The sequence below is a fragment of the Passer domesticus genome, chromosome 4 (assembly GCF_036417665.1).
Source record: "Passer domesticus isolate bPasDom1 chromosome 4, bPasDom1.hap1, whole genome shotgun sequence".
Taxonomy (NCBI): Eukaryota; Metazoa; Chordata; class Aves; order Passeriformes; family Passeridae; genus Passer; species Passer domesticus.
In genome coordinates, this window is record NC_087477.1 from 57,704,214 (window position 1) to 57,726,105 (window position 21,892).

Sequence of the window (21,892 nt, forward strand, 5' to 3'; positions counted from 1 at the left end):
TTTAGTTATTTCATGTTTGTTCACCTGAGCTGCCCTCAGTTCCTATAAAAGTGATGTGATCTTGATTGTGGCATGCCGTTGGTAATTGTTTATTTTAATATTGGGCTGGCCTGTCTGGGTAGCTATTTTTGCAACTTGTATATAGTCCTTTTAAGCACAGCCCTATTAGTTTATGTAGAAAAGTATAGTATGCATGTGAGTGTATATATAAATATTTGCTTGCTTTTTAAATAACCATTACAAATATTATTTAACAACTTCCTTAGGCAAAGAAAAATGTTTTTCATGTCTAAGTGTAAAATCAGTGAATATCTAACAGCTGTAAAACTAAGTCTAATTTAATGGTAATAGTTGTGGTAGTAATAGTACTTTTTAAATTAATCTTTCTGAACTGTTGTAAGTGCTTTTAACTTTACACATTCTAGAAATTAATTTTACTTTTGTAGAAAAATTATTTTTGAAAAGTTAAATGTGGTTTTGATATTAGGAGTACCAGTGTTCTTCTCCTCAGAACATGTAGTTGTTTTCTTTTAATTTTGTTTGTTTTTCTAGTTATGCACCTGATAGTTTTTGGGTCTTTTTTTGTTTTTCTCCATTTTCTTCAGGAGCAGTTGGTCATCATGGCGACAATCTTGCAGAGAAGATTCTTTCTGTGCTTCCTAAACTTCCTGGCCACAAGACTGATGTAATGGTTAACATGGTGGAACTTACAGCTCTGCAGACTACAGATGAAACTTGCAGTATTATAGCACCTGGCTGCTTAGCACAACCAAAGTAAACATTCTTTTATTCTTTCTTTTTTTTTTTAATTTCTGTTTTTAAATGTTGAATATGTTTGTTATCTCTGTGTGAACAAATGGACAAAGAACAAGTCTTTAAAAAAACGAAACAAAAGAAAACAGTCAAGCTTACAGCAAAACCCCATCTGGTTGTAATTCTGCTGGAATGTAATAGTCTATATGTGTACATTAAGTGAGTTGGCCAGATAAGACTTCCAAAAGTAGAAGAATCTCAAGACCTTTTAGATTTGGGTTGTTTAAATTGCTGTAGATTACTGTAGCAGAAATCAGTATAGATTAACACCAAGAATTCTCCTTGTGACATTTCTTTTTCTGCCTAAAAGGTCATGCAAACAGGTAGGTCTCAATGGTGACTTCGTTTTCCCATAAGCCTCTTTATAAAGTTAGCTGGATGCTGAATTTAATTTAAGGTTGTATCCCTGTTTTCAAACACAGTACCTGTGGAGAAGGATAATAAGGCACAAATTCAGGTATACAGACAGCTTCACGGGGGCTTGATTTTTTCTTAAACAAGAGCAACCAAAAAGCAGTAACTTTAGACAATAGTACTTAGCTGTGTATAATGTGTAGCTAAGACTTCACAAGTAAAGTGCATCAGATTTGATGTTTGACTTTCTAAATTTAATTGTCCAAACCAAAACTCTCCTGCAACTTCTGTTACTATGCAAAAACAAGGAAACATACCAGGTGCTGGTATGTTTTTTCTCAATAAATGTTTTTCTCAGCAGTGGTTTAGAAATTTATACAGTGCAAAGGGGATTAAAATTTCTTTCTCTTTTACTATAATGCTCTCCTCATATATTAGAAAATAGTTTTTTGAGATGGGCTGTTTAATATAGTTTCTGTGCTTCTCTTTTGATTTCTTTTGTGATTTTGCACCTGCACTGTATCCTTTTTCTTCCCTTCCCCCCCAACAAAGATTTCACAGATTTCCACTGTTAGCAGCATATGGTGTTTATTTTCTGAGAGCCTCCAGATCCTTTGTCACCTTCCATCTCTCACATGTGCTGTAACTAGGTCCAGTTTCAAGGTTTTGCATTGCACACCTCTTTTCTTCCATAGAAGCTGGAGAGGAAATGTTTCCTCCTAGAGGTGGACTCAGTTGTAACTTGCTGCCAGGGTGACTAGCTTAAATAACATTTGCTCTGGTTTGCTTCTCGCTGTCTGCTTTCCCACTGATTCCTGAAGTAGGAGTTAAATGTCCTTAAAGATCTGTCTACACAGTAAAATGAAGAGGTCCATAGTAGAACTTTGTGGTAGCTTTTTGTGCTAACTTTGAGTAGCTACCATTAATAAAGAAAATTCTATCAGAGCGGACTAGGAAAAAAACCCCAATATTTATTGCCCTGATATTGTTGACCTCTGCTACCACTCTATTTTTTCTCACATTATTGACATTGAGGAGACTAAAGGTAGTGCTGGTATGGCATGCTAAATTGCTACTTCAGTCATGTATTCGTGTTTTTAGTAACAGCTGACAGAGTTTTACTATGTTCTGAGGTGGCTAGTGTATATATATTTACATCAAGGTTTGTTTGCCTATTTGCTAGCTAATGGGTAGGTGCCCTCTGTTAACAGTAGTTAGTCTTAACATATTTTGCAGTCTCATGTGGACACAGCTGCTTAAAGAACAGCAGGATTTGGCTACAAGATGCAAGTGTGGTGGCAAAGTTGGATGACAGCAGCTGATACCTGGTACCAAAGCAGTGGTGCCATTAACACACTGGTCTATAACAGCTTCTCCAAAATACCCTCTCTCTGCAAACTCATGGTACAGAATCTGTTACACTGGAAATTTTTAGGAATAGATCAAGCAAATATTTTAAACAGTCTTAATCTTGCCTTGTAGCACAGCAAAGGGACACAATGACCTCTGAAAATCTCTCTTGTTGCCACAGTCAACAACTGAAGAAGAGTTGTGGGCCTTAGAAGAGTCTCCAAACTTCAAGTGACAGTGTGATGTTCAACCTGTTTTTCACTTCTTCTCCAAGTATATAATGATCAGAAATAGTTCCTAGTTTAAAATAGGCACTTTGAAACTAGCTTAAGACAGTTGATGAAGGGTGCTTGAAACCATAACAGTGGCTGAATGTGTGGCTGAAGGTGGTAGTTTCCATTCTGTTCAACAGAAATATTTTCAGTGTTGGCTTATAAATGCTAGCATTAATCATCTTTGCTAGTGTAAAATGGTTGTTTTTCTGAAGCACTGAAATGGATTAAAAATTCTCACCAGTAGGTTTCTGTGTCAATTCCGTGAGAAATTCTTTAGGACGCTCTCAATTCCTCATCAGCTTGTTGCCCTTGGTAGCTGGCTCAGAAGTGTTTCTTATAATTGAAAACTTAAGTCTTCATTTGTATTTGTAAATGATGCATGGCAAGGAGTGTTCCTCTGCTTGTAAATTTTCTGTTTACTCTGGTGAGTGAAAGTGCCAGCCCTTTCTCCAGAGACAGGACCAGCGACTTCAGTTATACCCAGATGAAATGTGTGGGGGCTCTTTCACATGAAATTTTGTGATCAGACTGTGGCATTTCAGACTCACATATTCAGAATATTTTTAAAATGTTTTCATTGTTTTCTCTCAAGTAATATTTGAGCATGCTGTAGTGAGGGAAGAGAGAGAGTCTGGTCCTTGCATACAGCTTGCTATATTTAACTTCTTTTATGGCATGCCACTCCAGCAGAAACATCTGGGCTCAGTTACAGAGTTAGCAAACTGAATTAATGAATAATTTATGGTTGGTGTGGTGAAATAAAGCAGGGTTCTTTTCTCAAATCTAAGGAAATAATGGGCTTCTTTAAAGATTTAGATGAAAATGTAAATGCCATATGCAGCTTGAGTTACTGTACTTTGAAGGTGCTCTCTTTGTGAGGGAGGGAATTTCTTAAAAAAAACCTAAACTATTCTACAGTTCTTGATTTTTTTAGTTTTATTAGCCTCAAAAATCTCACGGGGTCATTGTTTGCCCTACTATAGTCACTGACATGTTGCTGTTCCAGTGTGGATGATAGTGGAGTTTCTCAAAGCACTCATCTTGTGTTTTTAAGATCTTTTTTTAGCATGTTGAAGCATCTTGCTGTCAGTAATTAGTTTATTTTGATGGAATTTACCTTTTCTGACTCCTGGGAGCTGAGGTGCATGAAGTCCCCGTGGCTCCCTAAAACCCCAAATGAGGGTTCAGATGCCTGACTCCTAATCACAGGCCTGTGGTGTGTGAGAAATAAATATTTATATACACTGTGAGCAACCAAAGGAATATCTGTTTACTCTTTTTCAATACGCTCTTTTATTAGCCAGGAACACTTTTGATATGCTCGCCTATTTTGCTGAATAGACTGAATATTTAATTTGCTTATGCACATTTTAAGAACTCTCTGAATGGAGGTTTCTTGTCTGTTTTTGCACTCTTGCTTCTTTTCTCCAATGTTTGAAGTTTTCAAGCTTTTTAGAATTCAGTGTGGTGTTAAAATCTTTTAAAAAGTCCAGATTTTTATTTAAAAAAATATATGTATTTAATGCAATATACAAAGAACCACTGGACTCCTACAACGAGTGTTTTTCCATAAAAATGAAATACATTAATGTAGCACAGTTCATGTTTGGGCTGCTATGCCTAAAGCAATTCAATAAGCAATATAGCTGAGCTGTCTGGGCACTTTTGACAGAACAGGTGGAGCCTCTAAATCATCTGTATTTGCATTGAGGGGAGAAATTACAAGTTGAGAATGAAGTGACCATGTTGATGGGTGTGATACAGAAAGCATTTTTATGCAGGCCAGATGTTTGAATCACAGCACCCGCAAACATCTTTCTTTATGTCTTGTATTAGGAGTGGAAAGGTAGGTGTGGTGGGGGAGTGGGTTAAAAAGTAGGACATTCCTGGAGATAGAATGATAAAATTTCAGTGTCTCATGGTAGTGGCAGTTGAAAATACATACTTCTCCTCATCATTCTTAGTTCTGCAGTTGTTATTCATATTTTGGACTGATCAGTACTTTTTACAAATGATACAGTTTGGATAGAGAAGAAAGCCCTGCTCCAGCTGCATCTTTGCATTTGGGTGTGATGTGATGATTCAGTGCTCCTCTGGTACTGGTGGGACTTGAATAACCCCAAACATAAAGGAAGGCCATGAGGTGAGGGGACTTGTATTCCAGTCCTGGTTCTGCTTTCAGCTTGCAGCATGATCTCAGGTCACTTAATTCCTTTCTGCCTCTGATTCCTCTTGTAGTTCTTGTCCAAGGAACTTGTTTTCTAAACCAGGAAAACAGGGATTTTCTTAGGATACAGGTTTGCATACTGAAAGCAGAAAAATCCTAGGGGATCTGATCTCTGGGAATGCACGTAACAGTGCAGGTGGGTACAAGGGGAGTTAAGGTGTCAGGACTACTGAACACAGGATCTCCATTTGTGCTTTCTTTGGAACTGTGTCCTTCCCACTCCTACTCACTGGGCTGTGTTCCCCTGGGGAGGGGAGACAGTTTTGGGTTGCATTCACCTGGCCCCCTTTCCTGGGAACTGATGGAACAGCAGTTCCAGTGATCTCAGTATAACACACATGCAGTATTCTTTGTACAGTCACATGTATGATGTCAATTTCAAATGAAAGATTTTTGTGTGTGTATGGCAAAGAAAAGGGCAACAAGAAATAAAACTGAAGAGGAGATTAAAGTCTCCGTTTAATCTGGGAAATAAACTTTTTTGAATGGCTGATTTTATTTTCTTGAGGTTTTTTTGTTTGATTGTTTTGTTAATCAGGGAACAAGCATCTGAAGAATATTGGTGTTTTGTTGTTTTGTTTTTTTTTAATAGCATGATTCTTGGATCTTTTTGGTGTTTTCAGTCTTTTAAAAAAATATTTCCTTTACGTCAGCTGTAGGTATTAATTAGGAATGAAACCACTGCTTTTTTTTGCATGCATACATTTTTGGAAGCTAATTTGAGAAGGTAATTTGGGACAGTGTTGTTCTTGAATGAGCTGGAAATTTATGGCATAAATACGAGTAATTTTCCTTTCTGGAATGTTAATATTAAAGAGGAAATATTACTATTGCAGTAAGAAAATCCAGATGTTACGACGATATTGCTTCATATCCACTGCAAGTCTTGCAGAGGAGGAAGGGTAACCCAAAACAAAGGATGGCAAGGCTCTTTTAGACAGGGAGAGAGACAGCTTCGTGCTAAAAACTGCTTTCGGATCTGTCCTGGTATGTTGGTGGTGGCTCAGCAACAGCGGGGTGCTCCCTGCCCATCCCTGCTGTTGGAGGGGCGGGGGTGTGTTCCTCCAGCTTTTCTGCTGCTGGACACTTCCCCCTGCTGGAAGCTGCATGCTCCTGCTCTCCCGGGACCCAGCCTCCTCTCCCTGCTGCAGTGCTCTGCTGAACTCTGCTCCTAAAGATTGTTTGAAACCTAAATTCAGCACCCCCAAGACAAAAAAATCCCAAACCAACCCAAAAGAAGCCACCACCCAATGTACAGCTGTTTCCTCTCTGCCTTTCTGAGCAAGGTGAGCAGCACTTTGGGGAGAGAAGGAAGTTGTAACTGCAGAATTTATGAAAAGCAGCCATCCCATTGCAGTAAATAAAACTCTGAAACTTTTTTTCACCAATGCCAGGTGAAATTACAGCCTGGCCCTGTGCTTCCAGGACTCCTGTTGTGCTGCTGAGGTCCATTTTCAGGGAGATGAATTGTGCTGTTGAGGGTTTTTATGTTGTTTTTTTTTTTTTTGCCTTTTCAGCAGTCCAACCAGGAGATGCTTGACAAGAGTGGTGGATTGGGCAGTAGGAATGCCCCAAACACAGCATTCCTTCCTCTCTCCTCCATGCTCCTGGACTGGCAGCCTTCCTGATCACCACTTTATTGTACTCATACAGGCTTGGAGCACAGTCCTGAGTCGAGGCCTATTTAGAGTTTCCTCATTGTTTGAAATTTCTCAGGGCATCTTCTTGTTGGAAATAAGAGCCCAGGCTGGATCAGGTTCTGGGGTTTGTCAGTCAAGACAAGCTTTCCAGGAGATGCTTTCTGCTCAGTTTCAAACCAGCCGGAATCAAATGAACGTAATTGACTGTTGTCACAGGATGAGATGAACAAGCTGATAAGATTTATTATATTTTACAATAAATGTGTATATTTGCCTGGATCCTTTCAACATGGGACCTCACTGAAATGGAAAAAATGAAGGGGTGAGAAGGCTGTGCTGAGAGTGGAAAATTCTGGAAAGAGGTCAGGACCTCCAGCTTGCCTGTGCTATGTAACATGCAGCATTGTTAGAAGACCTTGCTGCCACTCTGCAAAGCCCCAGGTTGCTGCAGTAGTGAGTCTGTTGAGGTGGGCAGCAGAGGAATCTCATGAAGGTTCTTTGTCCAACCATCCTCCTCCTTAACAGGTGCCACATTTTTGTCAGTTGTCTGTTACGACAGGGCTCAGAAGCCTTAGAAGTTGTCTTCTAGATAAGAGGAAGTTTGAAACTTATTTTCCTTGAGATAAAGAATGAATTGGGCTGACAGACTCTTGGCATCAGCTAGGTGGCTCTTCCTTATCTATGCCTCTCAGGCCACAAAAAGGACTTCTGGGGGCTGTGGGAAGCTGGACTGCTCAAGCCTTCATTCTTGTACTTTGAGAACCTCCAACTGCCCTCTTTGTCTAGGCTACCCAGGCTTAGTAATGAAAGTGTTCAGATGGAATTCAGACTGTTTTTCCTAGGCCCTCTGACATGATCACAGCAGTCCTCAGAGTACAAGGATCAAGAGTTTTGAGATGCTGTTGCCTGTAGAATCAGTTTGGTGAAAATAGCAAAATCAGGACCCTTCCTTCTTAATTTTTTGAAGATGTTTTTAGTTCTGAAGAAGACAGACTCAATAAATTTTAACCTTACCCAGATGTTGTCCAGCCATCAACACATCTGAGTACTTGCATCTTCACCTGGTTATAAGGAGTTTCAGTGAGTAAACCCCTCAGGTAGTTTGTCTTCTAGTTGTTCCCTTGTTACCATTGTGCCCTGTTCTGCAGGTTCATTCCTTGCAAGATATAAAGAAGGACAAATCTCTTTCTGATGACCTATCAGAAAGACTTAACTTCTGTCTGCACTCAGGACAGTGGGAAGATCTTTACATTGCTTAGAGGCAATGGTTTTTTGTCTCTGTAGCGTCTCTTTTAAAACTGACCACTTTTTTTATTCCCTTAATGTTTTTGTTTGTGAATTTTGTGAGTTTTTTTTTCCCCAGTGTAAGTTTGCAAAGTGCTTTTCTCTTGGTGTGGCCACAGTGCATTTTCCTGCAGATGTATTCAGAGTTTAATAGTAGCATGAAGACTGTGTCTGTTTAAGTAGACTGTAGTTCTCCAAAGTGAGCTCTGATCTTTCTTGTGTTTTAGTGCAATCTCCTGGAGACTGTTGCTTTGGCTGATGTTGTGAGATTTTTTTAAGACTAGCTCTTACTCTGTTTGGCCATCTGCCTTCAAGTTTGCCTCCTAAATGACCTCAACAGCAAGGTTTTAAAATGCAGTGATATGCATTGGCCTTATTACATACTGCAGAATTTCTCCTTTGCTGTTCAGCCATAGTGCCAGAACAGAGAGTGACTGAGTGACCTGGGGGGGTGTTTTCGTTTATCATTTTTGTACTATAAAGTAAGCCTGCTCTATCTTACAACAGAGAGAAATGTGCCATAATAGACTGATGAGAAGAACAAATGACAGCTGCTCATTTGGATGACGAAGTAATGTTTGGGAAGGAAACAGTATTATCTTGGCAATGGGTCTGATTGCAAGTTTTGACTGTATGATTTGGGTTATTTCATGATTCCAGACTTAATATGAACCAGGAATCAAAGGTTACACAGGCTTAAATTTATGTGAAGTCAGCTATTTACCTGTCAGCACTTGAAGATGCTTTTACTTTGAAAAGTAGATGGAATATTGCACAGAGAAATATTCTGGTTTTATACAGATAAATACATGCACAACTATAGATTTTAATTTAATTGAACCAGAAATCCAACATTCTTTTCTGCTGTTTAGCATGGCTAAATAATATTTAGCATGGCTTCTGTTATTTAGATGTCAGATCTTTGGAATCTAATTCATGATCCCTAGGTCTAAAGTTTACTTGTGTGTGTGTGTTATTTTTCCTGAAGTGTCTTTAGGGGATGCTGAAATGGCTATTGCTACTTTACAATTGTTCACAGTTTCAAAAGTGCTTGTGAATATTGACCAAGCCTAGCCAGTTCTTATGCCCTGATGAACTGCAACCCTCAAGCAGTCCTTCTGCAGGTTCTGGATGACTGTGCTCCACCAAGTACCACTTAGTTTCCATAGGTTGTGAGTATATTTTTTTAAATGATCCTCAACTGGGAAAGATTTCCAGCCTCTGTGGGAGAGAAAACATTTTATGACCTTACCTAATTCTCTGCACAACTCTACTATTTATTTAAATGAGTAACAAGAAAAAGAAATCCATATCGGGTCATTTTCACTAACTGGAAACAGCCACAGAACACAAGCTAAATGTGTATGCTGCATGTGGCTGCTTAAGCTCCAGTTACCCCTTAAAAAAAAGGGAAGTTAACCTCAACAGAAAAGGCTGCAGTTCTTATTGATGATAGGAATGGGTCGTGGCTTCAGACCTTCTTTGATAGGTCAGAAGGTGCCATCAATGATACACTTGGTTTGGTGATAAGGAGGGAGGGTATGTGGAGGAGGAGGGAATTAGGTGGCACCAAACTGATTGCAGAAGCCCGTTTTAAGAGGAGGATGCAGAGTTAATATTAAATGACTACAAAAAGTGACCAAAAATCCAGAGATTTTGGATTAGGACAAAATTCTGCTCTCATCACTCATTCTGTGGCAGGCAGAAGTGTATTAGGAAGGAGTTGTGAGAAGATACCCAGTCAACAGAAGTCCGTAACTGTTTCTCATGACAGATCAACCAGAGTATGGAAATGGTTATAAAAATGAAAGCCTGAGGCTGGAGCTTTATTCTTGCTGAATAGCTGTCAGTTTGGTTTTGAAGGCTGGAATTGTCCATATTAGGTTTGCATGAGATCTAAGGAAGCTAGGGCTCTAGGTTTGCATTGAAACTATGACAAATATGCTACTTTGAACTGAGAGAGGAGAATAATGAAGATATGCAGGATTCTGCCTTCAAGTTGATCTAAGTTTCACCAACATGCTAGCAAAGAGTCTGGCTCTGGATGTTCAAAGATCTCATCTTTAAGATGTAAAGACTGCTTTAGATTTTTTTTTTTTTTTTTTGTTTCACAATTTATTTTGGATCTCAAAGTATTTACTTGAATACTTGTTCTCAACTCCTAAAAAGAGTATCTTTGACTCTTTTAACTATTTATACCATAAAATGTACTGTGCAGTGATTTTTGTGGTAACCGAGTCATTTATGCAAAGAGTTGTCTTTCCATCCGTGATGAAGATGTATTTTTGTATATTAAGCCCTCAAAATGGCTTGGTCAAGAGGTTGCATTGATGACTCCAGGCCTTAGGCAAGCAAATGAGGGAGGGAGGTCAAAGGAGACTACCAAAAATTGGCCTTGTAAATCAAAAACATGGAGGAGAAGGAATTCCTGGCATTCCATGGTATCTGGGTTTATTTTCTTACATTTCTCTAATAAGAAAAACACACGTCAGATGTGTTCTTGGTAAATGTTTTCACTTGTCTCATCTGTCTCTGCTGCCAAACGTGACCCAAAATACATTGGTCTTACATGCCCTGAGGACATCTACTGGATAGCTAAGCAGCGCATCTGTAAAAGTGGACTTGGCACTCCAGTGCAATCCCTAAATGTAGATTCAATTGTCAGCACCTCATTACTAACTGCTCTTTCCCTGGAATCATTTTTATTAAAGTAACCTTATGCAATAGCTTTAAAACGCAGGGCAGAATGTTCTAAAGTAACCTATTGTGTTACATGTAATATTCTCAAGCAATATGTTTGTTGTAAGGATCAGACTTTATATTTAGTATAATTCATTGCTTTGTCCAAAACTGAAATTAAAATCCCTGACAAGTAAATCTTTAATATACACATTTTAAAGAGATGCTTGCCAAGACTTTTGCTGTACCTTGTAGTGCACAAAATCCTACTCAGAAGCTTTCAATTAAGTTGATTCATGCAGTAACTCAGTCTGGCATTCTACATAAGCTGTCCTGCAGCTTGTAGGAATGAAACATTTTGCTGAAACATTTTGTTGGACAAAAAGGCAGCCAGTTGAAATTCAGACGGGGTTAAGTGATGGTTACGAGTAGAAAATTTTAAGAAATTATTTGTATGCACTTTTTTTCCTTCACCCCTGCAGAGTTTGTCCACTGTTAGAGGAGCAAGAGTGATTTTTGGGGTAATGCTGGAATGATAGCCTGTTTTATTACAGTGGGCAAGAGGGCTAAGAGGCCTGTGAAGTATCTGGGAAGCCTAGCAGCATCAGTCGTTCCCTTTATCTTGTGAAGTAGTATATATCCAGATTTACTAATTGCAAAACAGGGTGGATTAGGTCACAAGAAGCAATTCTACTTCTGACAGAAAGAATTTCGCTTTTCAGTGATTTTTGCATTTGTTTGTCTTGAAGGAAGCAAGTGTTCATCTGGATGTCAGTTGTTTTGTTTCTGGCAGTCTTCCAGTTGCTGTGCTGTGCTTGGTTGTTTATTTGGACCAGTCTGCATTTAATTGTTGCTCTGGGGTCTAAAGATCAGGTGTCATTTCTGCTATTGAATGGTGATGGACAGCTGGAATAACCTCCTTATTTTTGGCTGTTTGGCTTTTAACTCTACTTGACAATGAATCCACATGCTATTCCAGGCTACGCATCTTACCTTTCTATTCTTTCTACAGGAGACCCTTTTGAGAAATCTCTGAAGACTTCCAAGGAATGTATTATGACTGTGGGGGTGGGTGTAGGAAGGAGCACTTCTAGACCTGGTCCTACTCTGAGTCAATGCAGAGAAGCTTAGTCCTGAATACCTGTCAAGAAGTGACAACACTACCATATGTTTGGTTGCAACTGAAACTTGTTTTTCCAAGCTCAAGTGTGATGTATCATTATCCACAGAGTGCCTCAGTATCACCATAATTGTTTAAGATCCCCTTTAGTACTACTTAATAATGGAAAAGTTTTAGAATAGCTAGTTCTGTGGCCTGTAATAAAGGCTCTTCTGCAGAGATGATTGCTGTGAAGCTATTGCAGAAGGGAAGGAACCTTACCAGCTGATTAACAGATACAAATTCTAACAGTATGTATTATGTATTTTTAAATAACATAATTTTTAAAAGGAGTAGCTAGGGGTTAGAGGAAGGGTAAGAGTTAAACTGGTTTGAGGTGTCCTGACCACATCTTAGAGCTAGGACACTTTGCCCAGTGGATAGTTAATCTGCTTTTCTCTGCACAGAACATGTTCAAAATCATGTCTGTATACAAGATGGAGCTTAGTGGGATTTAGTACTTCAAGGATTAGTAAGACCTAAAGATCAGTTGGCGTCTGTCAAGACCAGCCCTACTTTCCTGAGATGTGTCTTTCTTGTTCTCTGTTACCCTCAAAGTAAACTGCTAGCTCCCTCTGCTTCAGCTGTCAGCAAATAGGGTTAAAATAATCCAACCTTCTGTTTGTTAAGTACACTTGCTGCAGATCAAAAAAAAAAGCCTTAAAAAAGATTAATAAAATCCCTCTTTTCTTGATATACTTTCAGTAAAGTTTTTGAGATGATCCAACTTTTGAAAAAGACGCACTGAAATTCATTTTAAGATATTCAGAGGCATTTGGTTGCAGGATAATAATCATGCAAGATTATAGACTTCAGAGGTTCTTGAAGTCCATAAGTAACTGTCATAAAAGGACTTCAGGCGAGGATGATGATCTGTTTCTTGTTGATACAATTGCCAGGCATGGCTTCTGTTTCAGGCTGTTTGCATGACTAATTCTTCCCTTCCACTCATGCTTCAGCCTGGCGAGCAGTGACAGCTCTGCAGGGGTTCCTTTTCCTACACTCCTTACCGTCCTAAATGTGCCTTTCTTTCCTCAAGACTTGCCTCAGGGTAACATCTTCCAGAATAAGCATGATGACAAAAAACGTTGCAGTTTGTACAATAGTCATGTAAAGGTGTGAAGCATCACTGGCTGTTGGTTTTGTAGAATGTGAGTAGAGCTGGCTTCAGGAATTTATTTGGCTGCTTCTTCGCCAGCCATTTCATGCTGGTGCTGTTGCTTCTTCCAATAGTTCACTGGAGTAGCCTTATTTGTTTAGAGGAATTTTCTTTCTCCCAAAACATTTGATAGCTGATGCAGAAATTATCTTGTAGCAGTATCAGCTGCCATATGAAGTTGGAAAGCTACGTCAGCTTGCTTACATGACTTCTTCCAGTGTGTGTGTGTGGCAGTGTTATACTTAAATCATAATTTTCCAAAGGGAGCTGTGGTGTGCTGGTCAGTAACCTAAATCCAGTAATTTTATCATTTGCAGGAAATAGGGCTTTATGGAATTAGGCACTACTTCTCCTTTTCACAGGGTAGTTTGGGAAGATGAAGAGTCCTGATCCAAGCAGTTTCTCCCTGCAATGTCAGCCTCTTCTGTTGAGTCAGTTGATTTTACATATTTGATGCACTATACTATACTATATTTGATGTATTTAGATGCCACAGCACATGTAGGGCATGATGATTTATATCTGTATTTTCTTCTGATGTCACAAATAGAGGTGATCTGGTTTATCTGCATGTATAGCTTTGTTAGTGTTGGCGTGTGTCATTTGCAGAAGGATAGCTGTGAGAGGAAAGGTAGTCCAGGAATTGCAGGGTGTTTGCTTGATATTTAGTCCACAAATAGATCCCTCTTGATCTTGGGAGGTCTTGTGTTTATAAGGCTTTTGTGCATTCTCAGTGCTGCTGGTCACAAGCTTATACATGTAATGTGACATGTAACGTAGCTGCTGTAGCTTAACAACCACAATCAGTGCAGTCTTAGGCTAGGTTTGTGTTGCTTTTGACAGTGGTAAGATATTTATATAATAGTATCCAATTTTAGGTGTGTATTTTTATTCCATCTCTGGACTGTTTGATAACTATTTTTTCTACTCATTTCATTCTGATTGCATAGCATTTTCTGGAAAGGCGGAGTTAGTTAATTTTAAAATTATTAACTAAAAGAAATTGCTAGTCATTATGTAAATCCTACAAATTAAACTCTGGTTTAATATGGAGATTATCTTCCTATCTTTTCTATTACTAAGGAAAAAAAATACTGGGGTTGAAGGAAACTGTGCTAATGTCTCACAGTATATAATCTAGTTGAATATTCCATATTATATTGCTTCCTTATGTTTCACCTTTTGGTGACCTTCAAGTTTACAGGTTCAAATGGATATTAATGGTCTTGGGAATAGCTAGAATAAACAGAACTCAAAAGAGATGAGAGCCCATAGCTCCCCAAGCTGTTCGTTGGACTGTGTAGTTTTCTTTTTTAAGGAAAGTGCTGTGTTTGCCATCTATGAAACTGAAAACAAACCAAAAAAAAAGCTGAAACTTTGTAGAAATGCTGTCTGGCTAGAGGATTATTACGACCAAATCATTTGACAAATATGTGTGTGTGTGTATATATATATGTGTATATATATATGTGTGTATATATATATATATATATATAAAATTCTACATTAAAAAAAGCTCTGGATATTTTATAAGAATTTTTTCACTAACTGTTCTACTATTAAGCTGAAACAGAAATTCTATATTATTAATCTGTATAAATGGAATAGAATAAGAGGATTTCTTAATCAATTTTCAGGTATTCTGTGTGTACCTGTGCATGCATGCATTTGTGCTGACTTACCATAATACATGACTTGTATTATGGTAAAATACAGTGCAGGGATTATTTCTCTGCTGTCTTGGTTTAATGCACACTGGTGTCATTGGTTTACACAGTAATTCTTTGATATTGGAAGCAATGAGTGGAGTTGCATTACTTTTTAATAACATCATTCGTGCACAGCTGCATTGTCTCCTGCATGTGGTTATTAGCAAGTAAAGTTGTTTTGTATCATAGATGTTTAAGTGTGTATGTTAAACTTTTTGGCTTTCTGAAGCCAAAATACTTACTGTATGTGTATCACAGCATTTATATATATACACAAATACATCTATATTTAGATCCACATGAAACAAGACTGTGATTAAAATGCTTGTCCTTACAAGTTTACATGATACTTGGATTGAGGAAATGTTTGATAAAACTGAAGATGGTGGGTTTGGCACAAGATGAACATGCTTCAGATGGTGGTTGACCACACTCATCAGACTTATGTACATATTGTAATTTATAAGTATGGCCATCTGTAAAGTAGATATATGAATGAGCCAAATAGAGTTAAGTTTCTGTTTTATTTTTTTTTATTTAAGAAAGAAAAGGGAAAATGTAGGGTGCTATTTTATAATTTACTTTTGTTGGGAGGTTTTGTTTCTCTTCTTTTTAATCAATTCCTGATGTGAACTGAATCCTTGCCAACCTTTTAATACTTATTTATTAAATTTTATTGTAATTCAGTTCACCTGTGGGACCAAAAATATGTCAAATGTTATAAGTCTGATTTACTTTCCATTATCTATAAAGGAAGGAAAAGTAGTTCATCCCAAAGCAAAGAACTGTAGGTAAACAGAGAAGTTTTGTGACATCTTGGGGTTGCTGTGGTGATTGTGTTTATAAGTACCTCCTGAAATGTTTATTTTTAAGTTCTCCCATGCTCTGCTGATAACAGGGAGCATATTTCTTCCTGGTTTGGAGTATAATGGTCATGGTTTTCTTGGAATATGGTGGTTTGTAGTTTGTACAAAACAGCAGTTTTGCAACTTAAAATGATGATATTTAAAAACTGGTTTGATCTCATTATTCTCAAAATTTTTGTCTGTCTGAAATAAACTTTTGATTCTTTTATTTTTTTCTTGATTTTTTTTTTCTCAACATATTTTAGACCTTGCTACTATGTTTGTAAAAATCCTGTCCCACACTTCCATATGCTTCTTTGTAAGATAAACGGAAACCTATTCTCTCATGATGTACAAATTCAAAGAACACTTTCTGATTACTGTTGGTCTTAGTCATTGGTTGTGTCTTGTGTATCTTAGTTTCTCTTCTCCTAATGGTAAGCAATAATCTGTTTTATCATCCCATGTCTGAAAATTATTGCAAAATTCAAGTTTACTTGACTGGCATTGCCCTGAAGTATCAGTATCTGTAGGTATGCCTTTATGAAGCTAAATATCATGGCTTGAATATAATAACTTGTGTACAGTAACTGTTCCCTGTCCTACTGGTGTGTTTAAACCAACTTTCCCCTGGTTTACCCCACAATGTACCCTTCTTATGTGAGCCAGAGCTTTCAAAGAATGCTCTGCCTGTTGGGGTTTTTTTATGGCCATGTTGAGTCAGCTGTAGACAGAACCAGTGATGAAGGAAAACGTGGGCTGTATCCTGTGGAACTGCCTGGCAGAACCTCCCAGCTGTCAAGGAGCAGGCAAAGGAAGTTCTTTGCCCCTCATTTGGTTTGCAGTGTGATTCTGCATGCTGGGTCAGTATTACTGGCACAAGGAGACCCGTGCCAAAGTAAAAACAGGGGAGGAACCAAAATATTAGGAAATTTTTGACTGCTATTGGCAAATCTTGCCTTTTTATGAATGAATCTACTGTATTAGTCCAGTGAATACTGTACTTCCTTGGAATGTATACCTTGATATTGAACAACATACAGTGAACTGACAAACTCCTGTCACCTTTTTTATTGCCACAGCTATTTCAGGGGGTCCAGAGGAGAATCCATTGTAAAACTGATGGCTGATAAGCAGCTCCCAGTTTTGCTCAAAGCACTTCAGCCTTAGTGGCTGCAAGCTGATTTGCAACACTTTAAATATTATTTTAGAACTGCTTTTAAAATGCCTGGAAGCTTCTTTTTTATATGTCTGTTGTTTAAAATAAATTATTTAAAATAAATTGGTGACAAAAGGCTCTTAAACATTTAGTCTTACTATAATGATTTTTGTCTATATTTTCAAAATTAGATTGTATTTTTTAAACTAAAAGTTGATGGTGCTTTTGTCTTGCAGAAAAGTAATTACTGTATAATTTGATAATGAAGTTTTGTAAAATCTAATAAATAATAACTTGGTCTTACTACAGGACTATGTTCTGAAATATTTTAACAGTATAGAAACTTATATTCTAGGAAATTGTCCTTGTTTGGATATACTAAATAGCAAATGTATCAGATATGCAAGACCTCTAGTTTTCTTTTGAGGGAAGCTCAATAGTTTGCAGAACTAACAACAAAGGGTCACATAAATGAATTCTCTTTCTGTTGTAGGACGTGATTTATTTTTTGCTTAATTATCTCATGAAGCGCTGATTATTTTCTGCACTTTGCAGTATGCTTTAATTGACAGATTAATTTCTTCTTTCATCTATTTTTCTAGTGAGATTATTTCTTTAAAATTCCTGTTTGCAGCGTGGAAAAATGAAAGCCTCAAAACCTTGTGTTGTTGAGGCAGAAAAGTTGGTGTTTTAACAGCACTCTGTGTGACCTTTAGTGAATCAAATTGTTTTATCAATCAAATTATGCTAGTATGAGTTAATTAATTAACTTGATCTTGATGTGACACAGCCTTCCTGGAGTATACACAGAAAGGAGGGAGGGGAAAGAAGGGTCTGTATAAACACCATATGCAAAGGCTGAAGCTATCAGCCTGCCATTAGCCCTTTATCTAAGAGGCCCTTGGCATATAAATCAAACAATAACCTCTCTGTTTTGACTCAGTGCCAAAGTATACAGCCACAGTTGAGTCTAGGACAGATTACACCCACTGAGTGGCTTGAGGGCTTGGAGTGAAACTGGGGAATAGCCATTAAATTATTCAGGAACATATTTATGTTCTTTAATGTTGGCTGTTGGACACTTTTTTTGGTACTATTTGCTTCATGTTCTAATCATAAAAACCAATACATGGAAGCATTTTAACATGCATCTAGGTGAGGATATGAGCATAATGTTCTAAGTTGAAGGGCTGCAAAGAACTTGTTTTTTAAAAGGTTTTGTGTGTTATGCTATTTTGCAAAATTTTCACTAATCTATGGCAGAGGTGGTAATTTTCATTCTCCTGCAGTTTTCTGCAAGCACACTACCAAGATGACATTAGCTTTTTTGTATGCTTTTTTTTTTCCTAAGGTTAGGAAGCATTGGAGTATAGTTCCAGTTTCTACTGTCTGAAGTGCATTTAATTTGGCTGAGCAGATCTGCCAACTGTACAAAATGTTCAACAGCACAATGACAGCCCACTGCTAGGAATTACTTTAAAACTTAATGTTATTTTGCTTTCCTAGAAATACTGTTAGTCCCTTCTGGGAATGTGCAACTTATATTTATTTAAAAACAAAAAGTTTTGTGGATTTTGTATTTTTTCTGAATAAAGTATTGCTGACTCTTTAGTTGAACACAAATTGGCCTAGCCCATTGAGAGCACATGCTTGAGATGTGCTCAAATTGCATCCATGCTAGAGACTGAGCTCCTGAAAATACTGATAGCTGTTTCTATGTAGAAAATTTTAGATAAATTATGTTGGAGCTGTTTGGTGACTTTCAGAAGGGTGAAATGAAGAGCAGCTTCATTCCCTGAGCCCAGCTGTGTTCTGGGAACATGGCAGTGTGGAGCTCTTCTCATCCACCTGGTATTCCCCACAGCACGTCCACACAATCCCTGTGGCATGGAGGAGCTGCTGTTCTGGGGAGGCTATTCCAGATGTTGTTGTTTGTTTCCAGGGAGGGGCTGCTCTATGTGTGGTGGGGTGCAGTCAGGGACATTGCTGTCCCCACCAGGGTTGTCAGGCTGGCGCTTGTCCCCAGGAATCCACAGTCCATCCGGTGTGGCCTTGGCACAGCCTCTGCTGTCTCTGAAACAGCAGGGATTGGAGGAGGGAGGATGTCTCCTGATATGTGGCCCTTTGCTCCAGGCTCAAAGACAAATCTTTGCATCTTATCGCAGGCTTGTGCTTCTCTTTGGTTTATCAGTATTCAAATGACATATTGCAGCCATGGATTTGTCCTTCATAGTAATGGTCTTCTGACCACCTGGTGTTTTTTGAAGTGCTGTGCACTTAACGTGGGTGTTGTGTTGTCTTTAAAGAAATGTTATTGCAAAGGCAATACTTGGCAGCACACCCTTTTATTTTAGCAGTCACTCAGTTTTGGGCAGCTTTGTGGTATTAATGACTCTCTAATTTAATCTTTACTGAATTTTTCCCTTCTCCCTTCCTCTTGTGAAAATATACAGATGCAGCTGAGTTGTAAAGCTATATAGACGAAAGGTGAAAGCTTTGCTGATATAATAACCACAGAATCTGTCACATATTGAGACTACCACAATTTTCCTTCTGATTTTTCTTTTTATCTGTGAAAGTATAAACACAACTACTTTGTTATGCTGAAATTCTGTCATTTAGGTTGATTAATTTTTGAAGCCCACTCACAGTTATTTTCTGTTTCCTATTCAGAGTCTGTGTCAGCAAATTGCTGTTTGAAATCCTGTGTCCTTTGCCAGGTGTATAAATAAGAACATTTGCTTATTCTTTCTTCCTTATTAGTATCTTTCTCATATGATCTCCTCCTCCTGGTTATTTGCTGTATATGATGTTATGATATAGGCTGTGCTTCACCTGATGCCAAGAGGTTTAAAACCAAAATAAAACTGTAAAAAGTCATCTTTTTCTGCCTTAATTTAAACTACAGGAGACCTGCAAAGGAAACTATATGTAGATACTAATTTCTCTATTTGGCCTTTGAAAAGGTTGTGGAAGAGACTTTTGACCTGTTTTTCAGTAAGCCTGGAGGCATGGCAGGGCCTACATGTAGCTGAAAAAAATGCCAGTGTTTTATAAGGAGAAAGCAGGATGACCTGAATTTGTCCTGTTAGGCAAAGAAGTCCAGACAAAAATCCAGTAATAGATAATGTGCATGTCACTTTTATCTGCCTTGACTGGAAATTAGATCACATCATAATAATTTGCAATAGCTTGCCAGAGACTACATATGTGACTGATAATTCTAGTGATTATGGTATGCTTCTTGGACAAGAGTGTTTGACTTGTTTTCATTGGTTAATTACTCATGCTGATTGAAGAAATGTATTGCCAAACTAATACTATAAATGTTAGGAGGGTTGGGAATGATCTATTCATACATCTGAAAACATAATGATAAATGAGAAGCACTTAGTAATTGAATGAACATATTTTCTAGTGTAGGCTTACTACTTCCTGACCTTTTGCTCTGCATTAGGGACCAGGAAGACCATATTTTAAAAATTTGTAAATAATAGACAAGACCTGAAGCAATAAGGGAAGTAAATATTTTTCTGTGCTGGTGGTATCAGGCAAAACACGTCATTTCAGCCAAGGGTGAATTATGGTGTTGTGCACTGGCCCCCTCAGGGTAAGTGCCCCCAGATTTCTGTCTTTGCCTCTAGTTTTGCATCTGCTCTGAGAGTTTGCTCTCCATTGACTGGTGCTTGATTTCACCTATTTCCAGACTAGTGCCTCCAGCTTGGTAATAGCACATCCCAGTGCCACCAACCTCCCCTGGTCTCCCCAAATTTGTTCAAAATGAATAGCTTTGATTCTAAGGCTACAGATGATCAGGGGTAGGGGTACATTCTGTCTGTCAGATAAACTTGGCAGTGTTGTCCTAGCAGGACTGCATCAGACCAGATCAAAAGAGTAAGTTACAGTTATTTTAACTGATGCAAGGTTAGGCATTTGATAATCAACCTGTAAATGTCTAGATCAAACAAATTAGTGTAGTTATCAGAACGCGTTACTGAAAGGAATTCCATGGGAATGAGAGCAAGCTCCCTCACAGCAAGCATTGCTGAAGCTAGTGCACCATCACCAAAAGAACTGCTTACCATACTGTACCCTTTCTTCTGCTCAGGGTTTTGGCTTTTTCACCCTGCATCTTGTAAACATCAGATTTCATTGTGTGGTATTTCCTCTGGATATTATAAATTTGAGAAGCCAGCTAGTTAGCCACTTCATGGCTAAATCGTTTTATTATCAATTATGATTTTTGTTTTTCTATGTCTCCTTGAATTACCTGCATCAAGCTTTAGTCAGCATGGAACATTCCAGTCTTCCTGACTGGTTCTCATCAGCACCATTTTCCTGGCACAATTGCTAGCTGGTGTCTCATCATATGGATTATGGATCTGATGACTTGGTCCTTTTCCTCTCTGTCTTCCTGATTCAGCTTTGAAAACTGGCACGCAAATACCAGAAGTAGGGGAGCTGCATCTTTTAGTTGTCTAGGTTTATCCCTCTTTCTTTATAATCTTTTTCATCGTTGTTTTCAAGTACAAATTATATGCAGTTAAATTTTAATTAGTTTTGGAACAGAGAATGTCCCATTAAAAAAGTTTGTGTGTGAGGGGAAGGGAGAAATTTGCAATTTTGAGATGTCTGTCAAAGGCTGCTTTATGTAAATTGAATGGTATAACTCTGTCCAATGGGGCTTTCCAGAGACTTATGCTTTTTCTCAGGACTTAATGTGATATTTTTGTTTAATAAATTTTCTGCCAGGTTACTGCTACAGTTGTTTCTATTAAATTCTGTTTTCTGATATAACTGGTCAGTTAGGTACAATACAATGACTATAGTGATAAAAGAAATGGACAGGATATCAAATCTGTGAATGAAACTCTACTCTTGTTGGTGAAACTGACTTACTGGAGAGGCCCCTGAATTTTAGTGTTCTCTTTGTCAGGTTTGTCATGCCTTACAAAACATTTTGTAACAGAAAAGCACACAAGTGTATACTGTAATATTTACCTACTTTTGTGACAGTTATTTTGAAGGGTGTTTTTGAATTCCTGAGATGTACTGTGGTGTAACTGTAAAGGATTTATTTTTTCTTGACCAAGCCATCATCATTCAGACAATATCAATTAAGGGTTTTGTAATATTTTTAGTTGAATATTTTCAACATAAATATTCAAAATTTAAACATAAATATTTAAAATATTCGATTATGTTGAATATTTAAAAAAAACCCAAATGTTTCATTTCA

The 21,892-nt window shown here is 37.9% G+C and overlaps 1 protein-coding gene across 1 annotated transcript in view; it reads left to right on the top strand.

Moving 5' to 3' along the window:
* The window catches only part of SCFD2 (sec1 family domain containing 2), a 187,369-nt gene that overhangs the window by 4,788 nt on the left and 160,689 nt on the right, over positions 1–21,892 (top strand). Inside the window, exon 2 of the mRNA XM_064418169.1 lies at positions 606–774. Coding sequence (XP_064274239.1) covers positions 606–774 — 169 coding nt within the window. The remainder of the gene's footprint in view (positions 1–605; positions 775–21,892) is intronic.